This window comes from Cherax quadricarinatus, chromosome 78 (genome assembly GCF_038502225.1).
Source record: "Cherax quadricarinatus isolate ZL_2023a chromosome 78, ASM3850222v1, whole genome shotgun sequence".
Lineage (NCBI taxonomy): Eukaryota > Metazoa > Arthropoda > Malacostraca > Decapoda > Parastacidae > Cherax > Cherax quadricarinatus.
Window position 1 is genome coordinate 7,645,926 of NC_091369.1, and position 13,347 is coordinate 7,659,272.

The 13,347-nt window shown below is 37.1% G+C and overlaps 1 protein-coding gene across 1 annotated transcript in view; it reads right to left on the reverse strand.

Annotated features, from left to right (window-relative positions):
- Positions 1 to 13,347, reverse strand: part of LOC128701517 (intermembrane lipid transfer protein VPS13A-like) — a 146,394-nt gene that overhangs the window by 78,572 nt on the left and 54,475 nt on the right. Inside the window, exons 18-19 of the mRNA XM_070101533.1 lie at positions 5,415 to 5,581; positions 2,308 to 2,459 (exon numbers count right to left, since the gene is read on the reverse strand). Coding sequence (XP_069957634.1) covers positions 2,308 to 2,459; positions 5,415 to 5,581 — 319 coding nt within the window. The remainder of the gene's footprint in view (positions 1 to 2,307; positions 2,460 to 5,414; positions 5,582 to 13,347) is intronic.

A 13,347-nucleotide genomic window follows, 5' to 3' on the forward strand; every position in this document is an offset into this window, starting at 1 on the left:
TCCATTATTCCTGGTTCTTACCTGGTTCGACACCCTCAGTACTTTATTTATGTCTCCCTTGTTTATGCCCGTCATCCACTTATACACTTCAATGATATCTCCCCTCATTCTACGCCTCTCCAGAGAGTGGAGATTTAAGGCTTTAAGTCTATCTTCATACGGGAGGTTCCTTACACAGTAAATCATTTTAGTCATTCTTCTCTGTATGTTCTCTAACGAGTCTATGTCCATCCTGTAGTAAGGGGACCAAAACTGAGCAGCACAATCTAAATGAGGCCTCACTAGTGATGCACAGAGCTGCAAAATAACTCTTGGACTTCTGTTACTTACACCTCTTGAGACAAATCCAAGTAATCCGTTGGCCCCGTTGCGCACACTGAGGCACTGCTGTCTTGGCTTTAGATTTCTGCTTACCATGACTCCCAAGTCTTTTTCACATTCTGTATGACCAAGCTTCAGTCGGTCTATCTGCTTCACAACCATTTCACTAGTGACTATGATGTTACATAATTTATCTTCTTCTGGCCCACTATAAAAATTAATTACCGGAATATTATTAGTGTCTTCCTGTGTAAAAACCGAGAGAAAATAATTATTTAAAATCGAGCACATTTCATTCTCTTTGTCAGTAAGATGCCCATAGTTATTTTTAAGGGGACCTACCTTATCTCTGACTTTTGTTCTATATACCTGGAAAAAACTTTTTGGGTTAGTTTTAGAATCCCTAGCAACTTTAATTTCATAGTCCCTTTTAGCTTTTCTTATCCCTTTTTTAATGTCCCTCTTAGTGTCAATATACTGATTCATAAGATGACCCTTGCCTCTTTTGATACGCCTATAAATTCCTTTCTTATGCCCTAGTAGATATTTCAGCCTATTATTCATCCATTTTGGGTCATTTCTATTTGATCTAATTTCTTTATAAGGGATAAATGTTCTTTGAGCAGCATGTATTGTGTTCAGAAAACTGTCATATTGATAGCTCTCTTCGTTACCCCAGTCAATAGATGATAAGTGTTCTCTAAGCCCATCGTAATCTGCTAAGCGAAAATCTGGGACTGTTACTGAGTTATCCCTACTATCATACTTCCATTCAATTCTAAATGTAATTGATTTGTGGTTGCTAGCACCCAGTACTTCTGAAACTTCAGCAACCTTAAACCAAGACAGCAATGCCCAAGCGTACGTAACAAGGCAAACAGATTACTGGGATTCACATCAAGAAGCGTAAGCAACAGAAGTCCAGAGGTCATACTGCAGCTCTACACATCATCAGCAAGGCCTCACCCAGACTATGCAGCTCAATTCCGGTCTCCATATTACAGAATGGACATAAATTCGTTAGATCACTCTTATCCTATGCAAAGACTGTAAAAAGTGCGATTTTCTCGAAATATTTTTTCCCGAGTAATCAGCTATACACACATTTCCTGGAATATCTCAGAAGTTACTGACTCATTTCATGTCATATCACCATTAATAATGAAGAGATTTAAAGGATTTTCACAGCAAACATAAAACTGAAGGTTTTAATTTTGGGTGGTGACATTTTTGAAGTGTATCAGTAAGGGGTGATTCCTCGACTAGTGACGAATTCATTTACCAACGTGGTCTTAGGAACAGAACTCTGTCGATAAGTGAGGAGAGGCTGTATAGTATTGTGTAGTATAGTACTGTATAGTATAGTATAATATATCATAGCATAGTACTGTGTAGTATATTATTGCACAGTACTGTATAGCATTGTGTAATATAGTATACTACCATGTAGCACATATACACAATGGTTTACTCTTATGTTGCTGATTTGTGTCTAAGCTACACATTTACTACATTAGGAAAGCAAACAAAAAACTCAAATTATAATAACCTAATTCAAATTGTATTTGATATGACTCTGTGACTGACTGGCTTTGAGAGTAGCACATCCGTCTAATGATTAGTGGACAGAGGACTGAGCCTCCACTTTTCCTTATAATGAATGACCCACACAGGTTTAGCATTTCACATAAACAGAATATGAACATACGAGAGATTATAAAGCATGACTTTTAATCGTCAATTGACCCAGAAAGATAACCTTTTTGTAAAATTTCTTTTTTTTTCAAGGCAACTACAAATTCATATTGTATGATAGAATTTAGATGAATTTATTTAGCAGCCACAGTTGGTATACCAACAAAGCAAAGCTTCCACTTATGTTGGTGAATGGCTCTGAATCCAAGGAACTGGAACTACTCTCCCCTCCTTTAGATTAAACTTGATTATATCCCATTATGCAAAAGTTTATATTAGTACAAGGCTGACCTGCAGTGGACTTCGAACTGTAACTTTGGTGGTGAGGTGGTCCACCTGAACGGTAACAATAATGTGATATCTCCGGTCATTTCGTGGTGGACTTAACTGGAAGATGCGGCTTCGTGATCTTGTACCAACAAAGACTGTGAGTTCATCAAATCCTGGAATGGAAGTCTCATGAAATTCTGAATCCATGTATGATAACCTGGATTAAACTAAAATTTTGATGTATTAGGAAAAAATAATTCTTTTTTTTTTTTTTGCATACAAACTTGAAATACTTTTATGCATAAATGAAGAATTTAACAGTTTCTAAAACCTTTTTTTACAGTAGACTCACATCCTACTCCTTGAAAGGCCATGCCTTTTCCTACTCAAAGTCCTACCTCCACAACAGACTCCAACATAAGTGTAAATGACACCACTTCATCTACTCAACCCATCAGTGTAGAAGTGCTGCTGTAAGGTATCATTCTAGGACAAATTTTATTTCTCCTTTACACCAATAACCTACCAAATGCATCTCAACAACTTAAACCAGTTTCATTCATGGATGACACTACCTGCATCATCTCTAATCCAGATCTGGCTGACCTCAATAACAGTGCTGAACTAGAAGAGGCATTGGCTTGCATGGGTACAAAAAAATTAACACCCACTAGTGAAAAGACATACTGCATAATGTTTGGGGATAAAGCTAAATACCATTCAACTAAACATAAAAGATAAATAATACATACATTGAAGAATAAGATAAGGGTATATTCTTAGGTATTCACCTTGACAGCAAACTAAATTTAATAAACAAGCAGCAAGGGGCTAGTAACTTCTTCTCATGTATACATTACTAAAGTTAAAAAGAAAAGCTTTTGTTTTTCTTTTTGGGCTGCCCTGCCTTGGTGGGATGCAGCTGGTTTATTGAAAGAAGAAGATGCAGCATATATCTAAAAAGTTTCAAAAATGGTGGGCATTCTTTCCAGAATATGCTGCTCTGTAGTATCACAAAGATCACTACTTAGTCTGTACTAATCTTTAACACTTTAACTGTGTGTGATAAATTTATGCATGCAACCAAATTGTGTGACATTGTTCTTTAACACTGGCCATCTCCCACTGAGGCAGGGTGACCCAACAAAGAAGAAAACACTTTCACTGTCATTCATTCAATCACTGTCTTGCCAGAAGGATGCTGACATCACAGATCCCCACCCCTCCCTCAGCATGCAGGCCCTATACTTACTACCACCAAGATTCAAGTCCAACTAACTGGTTTTCCTGAATCCCTTCATAAATGTTACCTTGCACATACTCCAACAGCATATCAAATCCTAAAAACTCACTCATATCTAACATGCTCACACAAGCCAAACTCCTAGCACTTGAAATCTCCTTTACCCCTTCTTGCCAACCTTTCCTAGGGTGACTCAGACCCTTCCTTCCTTCCACCCCAGATTTTTAAGCCCTCCTTGTCATCTTGCTTTTTCCCCCTCTTCTCTAAATGTCCAAACCACTTCAGCAACCCCTCCTCAACCCTCTGAATAATATTTTCTGTAACTTCACACTTCCTCTTAATCTCCAAACTCTGAATTCTCTGCATAATATTTACACCACACATTGCCCTCAAACATGACATCTCTACTGCCTCCAGCTTTAAAATATGCCAACCGAAGCCATTTTAGGTCTCGCCTCAGCTGTTTGGGTTGTCTACCACCTTCACTTAGGAAACAATGAAAGCCCATGTGGTTCACACATTGCATAATGGGAAACACTATCTCATAAGCACATATGCACAATGCTGAGTCACAACAAGAGCTTTACTCTAGTGAAATCAGGATGATTTTGTTCCAAGAAGACACTTTTACCTGGTGTAGTTCTATTGAGACAAATATGCTCTTACAAACTATAATTCTTTTCTCAAAATTTTCCCACACAGGAATTAACTAACACTCCCTGGCCTTGCATAGTTATAGGGTTTAACTACCCTTACTTCACCTATGGTACATGTGAATAAGGATCCACAACAACATTTAATCACAGCCCTACAAAAATCTGCCATTAGAGCAATCATAATCTAGCTACAGACAATACACCCTCCCACTTTTCAAATATTTCAACCTACTTAACATGCCAAGTATCCACACATCCTACGGTACACAGTCCACTCTATACAAATACTGAATTACTGAGCTAAAACAATCCGGAGACAGCTGAAACAGATCACCTAGAGGCAGGGTGACCTGAAAAAGAAACACTTTCACCATCATTCACACTATCACTGTCTTGCTAGAGGTGCATGATATGACAGTTTAAATGTCCCTCCAAACAGCAAATATTCCTATCCCTCCTTAAGAGTACAGGCACCACACTTCCCACCTCGAGGACTCAAGTCTGGCTAAACAGTTTTCCTGAATCTCTTCATTTGATATTCCATGTGTACAAGTCAACCTAAGAAAACACCCCACGCAAATCCAAGGACCCAAAATTTGAAACTTACCTGAAGGCAAAAAAAAAAAAAAAAAAAAAAAAAAAAAAAAACTGTAACAATTATTAACATTTACAATATCAACTGTATCTTATACCACTAACTTTAGTCACTTCCCTATTGTGATATAAACCACCTTGTGATATACAGAAATTATTAGTGTTGACCACACAAAAGTTGGTGCACTCTCACTCTCAATGGGGCCATAAATATCTCACATGCTGGAATTCAACTGATGAGGGTTTAACACAGATACAGTTTAGCATTAAAGGCACATTTTACACTGATAAAATAAAGTGGTTAACATGTTAACACATCCAACCATGTAATAAGCATTGGCCAATGGAACATGCAGTGTCCCATATATTCCATGCAGGTTTGTTTCCACCATATTATCACATCAATACACTATATCATTCTACAAGTTCAATTTTCAGACAATGTAAAACCTTTTCAGTTAAGTGTAATTTTAAACATGTATGAAATTCAAATGCATCACAATGGCCAAAAGAAACTTCAGGGATGTAAAAAACCATTGTCAGGGATGTAATTGTAGTCAGTGAACCATAGTTGCAATGCATTGGTATGAGCAAACTAGATCTACACTCAAATTCAATTTCAACAATCAACATACCAGGAACACTAATTTTCAATTGATATTTTGTGATATCTTGATAAAGAGTAACAGGGTTGGGGCAGAACTGGTCAAACTGAGGCTCCAGCAGGGGTATATCAGAAAAGAGGTTCCAGGTTGAAACCCCAGCACATGATTTCAAACTTAGGTGGTCCCAGTCACCAATCCTGAGGAACATAAATGATGGAAAGTGGTCAGCAGACACAGTCAAACAAATATTGTATTAATTTGCAAATAATCCACACATAGGAGAGAGAGAACCTTATGATGACATTGTAAGCTTCTCTCTCCTGTGTGCAAGTTATTTGTTCTTTGTTTCAGTTATGGTATTGTGCCTTTTTGTTCTTTATTCTATTAATTTTTCAAATTCATCAAAGCTGCAACACATAAGATGCTTCCATTATAGTCCATCAAAGGCAAGTAACAGTCGCAGTTTGTTACTTTCATCACACATAATGTGAAATCTCAAACTAATATTGTATTTATTTTTATGGAAGCAATAAATAAGATTCCACATGGCTTATGGAATTACTATGTGTAAAAAGAAGATAAACTTCAGAGTTTTCCTCTTCTTTTGGGGTAACTTTGCCTTGGTGGAAAACGGCCAGTAAGTTGAAAAAAAAAAAAAAGACTTTTGGAAAGAGTGACAAGAGATTCCAAAGTCTAAGTTTAAATATAACTTCTAAAGTTACTGACACATGGGAAAACAAATTATAGTCGTCTTCAGAAATTTGTGGTGGATGACACTCCTAGAGTTTCCACAAATCTAAAAATCAGAGAATACAAAGTAATGTCTGTGTAAAAAAAAAAAATCAAATGTGGAATAATTTTGTATTTCAGAGAACACTGATCTACTCTGGTTATTACTGACTTTCAAAAGAAAGGATTGTACATAAAGTATTAGAATTTTTTATTATTATCCCATAGCTTGATCGCTAGAGCACTCAGCTCACACACTGAGGTCTGGGGGTCGATTTCCGGTACAGCTGGAAACATTAAGAAGTGTTTCCTTAAGATGCCTGTTGTCCGATGTTCACTTATCAGTAATATGGGTACCTGGGTGTTAGTTGAACGGTGTGGGTTGTATCCTGGGACAAAATTGACCTAATTTGCTTGAAATGCTCTGCATAACAAGGGGCTTTCTACGTAGCATACGTCACTGATGTTAGCTAGGCTTGCATGCATTGTATATGTACTTGTAGACATAAAGATTATAATTATTATACTTGTTGATAACAATCTTCCTGAAGGTTTCCCATCAGCAATAAGTGGAATAATCAAACTCCACAAATAAAGAATCCTGAATATGTGGGGATGACTGTGCAGTATATACAAGAAAAAGGTAAGCCCATTATAATTTTCAAGTGGCAGATAAATTTTTAAAAACTGGACATGGATAAAAATGTATGCACCCTAAAATAGTATGTTATACAGTACAATACATTATGCTAAATAAATAAATTGATAGAATTAATGCCAACACATAAGTTAGATCTTTTTATTAGATAGTATCTTTTATGAATCATTTACTGATACAGTATACATATACAGTGGACCCCCGGTTAACGAACTTTTTTCATTCCAGTAGTATGTTCAGGTGCCAGTACTGACCGAATTTTTTCCCATAAGGAATATTGTGAAGTAGATTAGTCCATTTCAGACCCCCAAACATACACGTACAAACGCACTTACATAAATACACTTACATAATTGGTCGCATTTGGAGGTGATCGTTAAGCGGGGGTCCACTGTACTAGTATAAAAATTAATAAAAAAAAAAATGATTGGCAACAGACAGCATTCTAGGTCAAAGTTTCAACAACTTCTGAGGGTGATATTTGTTCTTTCAACTTTAGGTAAGTTAAATGCTGTACTCAGCATTATAATAACACACAGTTCAGCACGAGAAAAAGGCCTCAGAGTAGACTAGACATCAATTTTAAGATAAGGGAAATCTAGATACAATTATTTCTCTAATGGCTATACATACCACAAACGAGATTTTTTGTACTTAGCCATTTTGAGTGATATGCTGTCTGTGAAATCATATTCTAGTCCCAAATAAGATCTGTAACTACAGGTGCTCCTTGACGTACAATGATTCAACTTACTATATTTCAACTTTATGTTGGTGTAAAAGCAATTACTTGGATATGAAACATAAGATGATTACCCAGGACGAAGGCAGCAAGTCTGTAACTCATATTCATTTATTTACTTTTCAACTACCCAAATACAGTGGACCCCTGGTTTACGATATTATTTCATTCCAGAAGTATGTTCAGGTGCCAGTACTGACCGAATTTGTTCCCATAAGGAATATTGTGAATTAGATTAGTCCATTTCAGACCCCCAAACATACACATACAAACGCACTTACATAAATACACTTACATAATTGGTCGCATTGGGAGCTGATCGTAAACCAGGGGTCCACTGTACTCTATCTCCACCTAATTCTACTGAAGTCTCACTCATCATTAAATCATTAAAAAACAAAGCAGGAGATCTAGATAACTTGCCTCCATTCATATATAAAAAAGCTACCAATATGCTGTCACCCATTATTGCAACACAAACAAATCTGTAGAGTCCTCAACCTACCCATCCATACTCAAGACAGCAAGGGTTACTCTGATCCTCAAGGAGGTGATCCAACTGATTTGAACAACTATAGACCTATATCAAACTTGCTGTTACTTTCTAGAACATTCAAAAAAATAATACATAAATGCCTTTACTCCTACTAACAACATACTTAACCCCTGGGGCTCTTCATTGGCCTATGGAAAGCATCTGATACAGTGGACCACAATCTCCTGCACCTAAAACTAAATCATTATGGCATCAAAGGACATTCCCTTGATTACCTAAAACCTTATCCTAACGATAGACACCAGTATGTATACGCAAACAGAGTCAATTCCACTATCCAGCCTGTAGCTGTCATAATGCCCCAGGGTAGTGTCCTAGGTCCACTCCTCTTTCTCATCTACATCAATGATCTCCCCAATGCATTCCAACTCCTTAAACCAGTTCTTTTCGCAGATGACACTACTTATATCTACTCCCACTCAAACCCAGCTATACATAGAGACACTGTAAACAACGAGCTGCTAAAAATATATACTGTACTTGGATGATGATCAACAAATTCACTCTCAACATTGACAAAACATATTTCATGCTGTTTGGAAACAGAGCCTTAAATATCCAACTTAATATGTCAATAAATGGTTCCCATATTTCAAAACACACAGAGGGTAAATTTCTAGGTCTTCTCCTTGATTGTAATCTTAAATTTTATTCCCATATCCATCATATATCCAAGAAAATTTCCAAATCAGTAGGCATCCTTTCCAAGATACCATACTATGTACCCCAAATGACACTCCTTACCCAATACCACTCATTAATATATCCGTGCCTCACCTATGGCATTTGTGCCTGGCGATCAACCACAGCCAACCCCCTTAAAGTTCTTGATAGCTACAACAGAACGCACAGTCACAATACAATGCATAAGGCTCTCTTCAACATCCTTCGTGTTAGTCTCACACTATGCAAAAATGCAATGCACATAAAGGACCCGAAGATCTGGAATTCACTACCTGAACCGGTAAAGGATCCCCTGACTACTTATAAATTTAGGACTTTGCTTAAAAATCATCTCATCTATCAATACTAACCAAACCAACCAAAACAACTTCTAATAAGTTATATTATATTATATGACCTCTAGTCTATTAAACATCTGCCAATCCATGAAATATTACTGCTTGAGCCAATAATTGTAATATTGTTTTTATTATGTGCAACTACCTTGCATTAGTATTAAGATTAAATAAAGATTTTAATAAAAGTTAATCACTCTTATCTTGTCTAGATTTAAGTAGTTATTATGTATTAGGATTAGTCTGCCCAAAATGCCCCTTCATGATAGTGGCTTTCTTTGTACTTATCAAACTAAAATTGTAATTACACACTGTAACCTTTATAAAGAAGTAAAATCTTAATTCTTCACTCTTTAATCTTATTTACTATGGGTTCATCGGAACATAACCCCATCATAAGTCAAGGAGACATCTATTCTACTGCCCATTCTTACTACAGTAAGTCCTCACTTACCATCGTTGATAGGATCTTGGAAACTGCGACTTTAAGCGAATCAACATATAATGAAACCAATTTTACCACAGGCTGATTGATATAAACATCAGGAATGCACAGTGCACCTTTAGCACTCACTGCAACAGGGTTAGGTCAAGGAATAAATGTTTGCAAAGTGAAAATTGTAAGGAGCACCTACTACCACCACACAGGTCAAAAACAAACATGCAAACTCCACACAGACAGTGTCCCTAGCTGGGAATCAATTTTTTTTTCTCATCAACGTTATAACAAAACAAAGTTGAATGAAATGATGTTAAGTGAGGACTTACAGTACTGTGCATAACAAGCAAAGTGATGATCCCTGATGCAACATTCATAAATGCAACACAACAGTGAAAAAATAATGAGAATGAAAGGCTTTAAAATGGCAAAAGAAGTCAAACACAAACTGCTGAACCATTTATTGAAATGTGATAGTGTTTAACTCTTAACAGCATGAAGTAATACAGCCTCTCCACACTTAGCGACGTACTTGTTTACCAACTTGGACTTACGACGGGCTCTCTGACCAGTATGCATACTTAAATAATGTATATTAGAGCTGATTTCCTCTATTCTCTTTATTACAATATACAGTACACTAATGTATAAACATTTAAAAATATACTAAAAATGCTATAAATGGTGCAAAGGGTACATTAAAACAATATAAAAAAATGGGTGACACAAACCCACTACCATTGTAGTATGCTCCTTGTTTAGCAATGAATTCATTTACCGATGTGGTCTTAGGAATGGAACTCCATCGTTAAGTGAGGAAAGACTGTATATTACATGATGACAGCACGAAGGCGGCCAGTCTGTAACTTGTACAGAAGGGCCCCGCACATACGGATCTTGCTTTTCAGCATTCCATGTTTTTCTTGGCTTTCAATTGAGCCACTGCTCAAACAGCAGAAAAGCAGTAAGCTTTTCTGCTGTTTTCATACGACAGTTGTGTAAGGGAAGGACGAAGAGTGTAATATATTAAGGTAAGTATTGTATGTACTGTGTATTTATTTTACTTTTTTATGTTTTTTTATGCCTATCTGTATTAAGTACTTAATAGTATATGATAGTAGAAACATGTTATCAGGTATTTTAGAAACATTTGATAATGAAAAACACTCTTTTCTACCCACTGGCGATTTTTGCTTATTGTTTGGGGTCGAGAATCTTAGGGGCTATATGAACAAGGCCCACCTGTATTCATTTATTTACTTTTCAATACTGATACTTAGTAATTATTTATTTATGTTCAATAATTATATATAAGTGATTAGATATAAGTAATTAGATATAAGGTGAGATATAAGCGACTATTGGCAGAAAGGTGGGCTAGTGCAAAGATGAGTAGTGGGGGGGTTGCAGAGGGTTGGAATAGTTTTAAAAATGCAGTATTAGAATGTGGGGCAGAAGTTTGTGGTTATAGGAGGGTGGGGGCAGGAGGAAAGAGGAGTGATTGGTGGAATGATGAAGTAAAGGGTGTGATAAAAGAGAAAAAGTTAGCTTATGAAAGGTTTTTACAGAGCAGAAGTGTTATAAGAAGAGCAGAGTATATGGAGAGTAAAAGAAAGGTGAAGAGAGTGGTGAGAGAGTGCAAAAGGAGAGCAGATGATAGAGTGGGAGAGGCACTGTCAAGAAATTTTAATGAAAATAAGAAAACATTTTGGAGTGAGTTAAACAAGTTAAGAAAGCCTAGGGAAAGTATGGATTTGTCAGTTAAAAACAGAGTAGGGGAGTTAGTAGATGGGGAGAGGGAGGTATTAGGTAGATGGCAAGAATATTTTGAGGAACTTTTAAATGTTAAGGAAGAAAGGGAGGCGGTAATTTCATGCACTGGCCAGGGAGGTATACCATCTTTTAGGAGTGAAGAAGAGCAGAATGTAAGTGTGGGGGAGGTACGTGAGGCATTACATAGAATGAAAGGGGGTAAAGCAGCTGGAACTGATGGGATCATGACAGAAATGTTAAAGGCAGGGAGGGATATAGTGTTGGAGTGGTTGGTACTTTTGTTTAATAAATGTATGAAAGAGGGGAAGGTACCTAGGGATTGGCAGAGAGCATGTATAGTCCCTTTATATAAAGGGAAGGGGGACAAAAGAGATTGTAAAAATTATAGAGGAATAAGTTTACTGAGTATACCAGGAAAAGTATACGGTAGGGTTATAATTGAAAGAATTAGAGGTAAGACAGAATGTAGGATTGCGGATGAGCAGGGAGGCTTCAGAGTGGGTAGGGGATGTGTAGATCAAGTGTTTACATTGAAGCATATATGTGAACAGTATTTAGATAAAGGTAGGGAAGTTTTTATTGCATTTATGGATTTAGAAAAGGCATATGATAGAGTGGATAGAGGAGCAATGTGGCAGATGTTGCAAGTATATGGAACAGGTGGTAAGTTACTAAATGCTGTAAAGAGTTTTTATGAGGATAGTGAGGCTCAGGTTAGGGTGTGTAGAAGAGAGGGAGAATACTTCCCGGTAAAAGTAGGTCTTAGACAGGGATGTGTAATGTCACCATGGTTGTTTAATATATTTATAGATGGGGTTGTAAAAGAAGTAAATGCTAGGGTGTTCGGTAGAGGGGTGGGATTAAATTATGAGGAATCAAATTCAAAATGGGAATTGACGGTTACTTTTTGCTGATGATACTGTGTTTATGGGAGATTCTAAAGAAAAATTGCAAAGGTTAGTGGATGAGTTTGGGAATGTGTGTAAAGGTAGAAAGTTGAAAGTGAACATAGAAAAAAGTAAGGTGATGAGGGTATCAAATGATTTAGATAAAAAAAAAATTGGATATCAAATTGGGGAGGAGGAGTATGGAAGAAGTGAATGTTTTCAGATACTGGGAGTTGACGTGTCGGCGGATGGATTTATGAAGGATGAGGTTAATCATAGAATTGATGAGGGAAAAAAGGTGAGTGGTGCGTTGAGGTATATGTGGAGTCAAAAAACGTTATCTATGGAGGCAAAGAAGGGAATGTATGAAAGTATAGTAGTACCAACACTCTTATATGGGTGTGAAGCTTGGGTGGTAAATGCAGTAGCAAGGAGACGGTTGGAGGCAGTGGAGATGTCCTTTCTAAGGGCAATGTGTGGTGTAAATATTATGCAGAAAATTCGGAGTGTGGAAATTAGGAAAAGGTGTGGAGTTAATAAAAGTATTAGTCAGAGGGCAGAAGAGTGGTTGTTGAGGTGGTTTGGTCATTTAGAGAGAATGGATCAAAGTAGAATGACATGGAAAGCATATAAATCTATAGGGGAAGGAAGGCGAGGTAGGGGTCGTCCTTGAAAGGGTTGGAGAGAGGGGGTAAAGGAGGTTTTGTGGGCAAGGGGCTTGGACTTCCAGCAAGCGTGCATGAGTGTGTTAGATAGGAGTGAATGGAGACGATCTGTTGGAGTGTGAGCAGGGTAATATTTAGTGAAGGGATTCAGGGAAACCGGTTATTTTCATATACATAGTCGGACTTGAGTCCTGGAAATGGGAAGTACAGTGCCTGCACTTTAACCCCTTCAGGGTCCAAGGCCCAAATCTGAAGTGGTGCCCCAGTGTCCACGAATTTAAAAAAAAAAAATTGTTATTTTTTCTTATGAAATGGTAGAGAATATTTTTGTGAAGGTAATAAAACAAAAAGTACGAAATTTGATGGAAAATTAACGAAATTATGCTCTCGCAAATTTTGATGTGTCAGCGATATTTACGAATCAGCGAATTTGCCGACTTTGACTCCCAGTTTAGGCCAATTACATTATTCCAGTCAACCAAATTCTTAGCTATT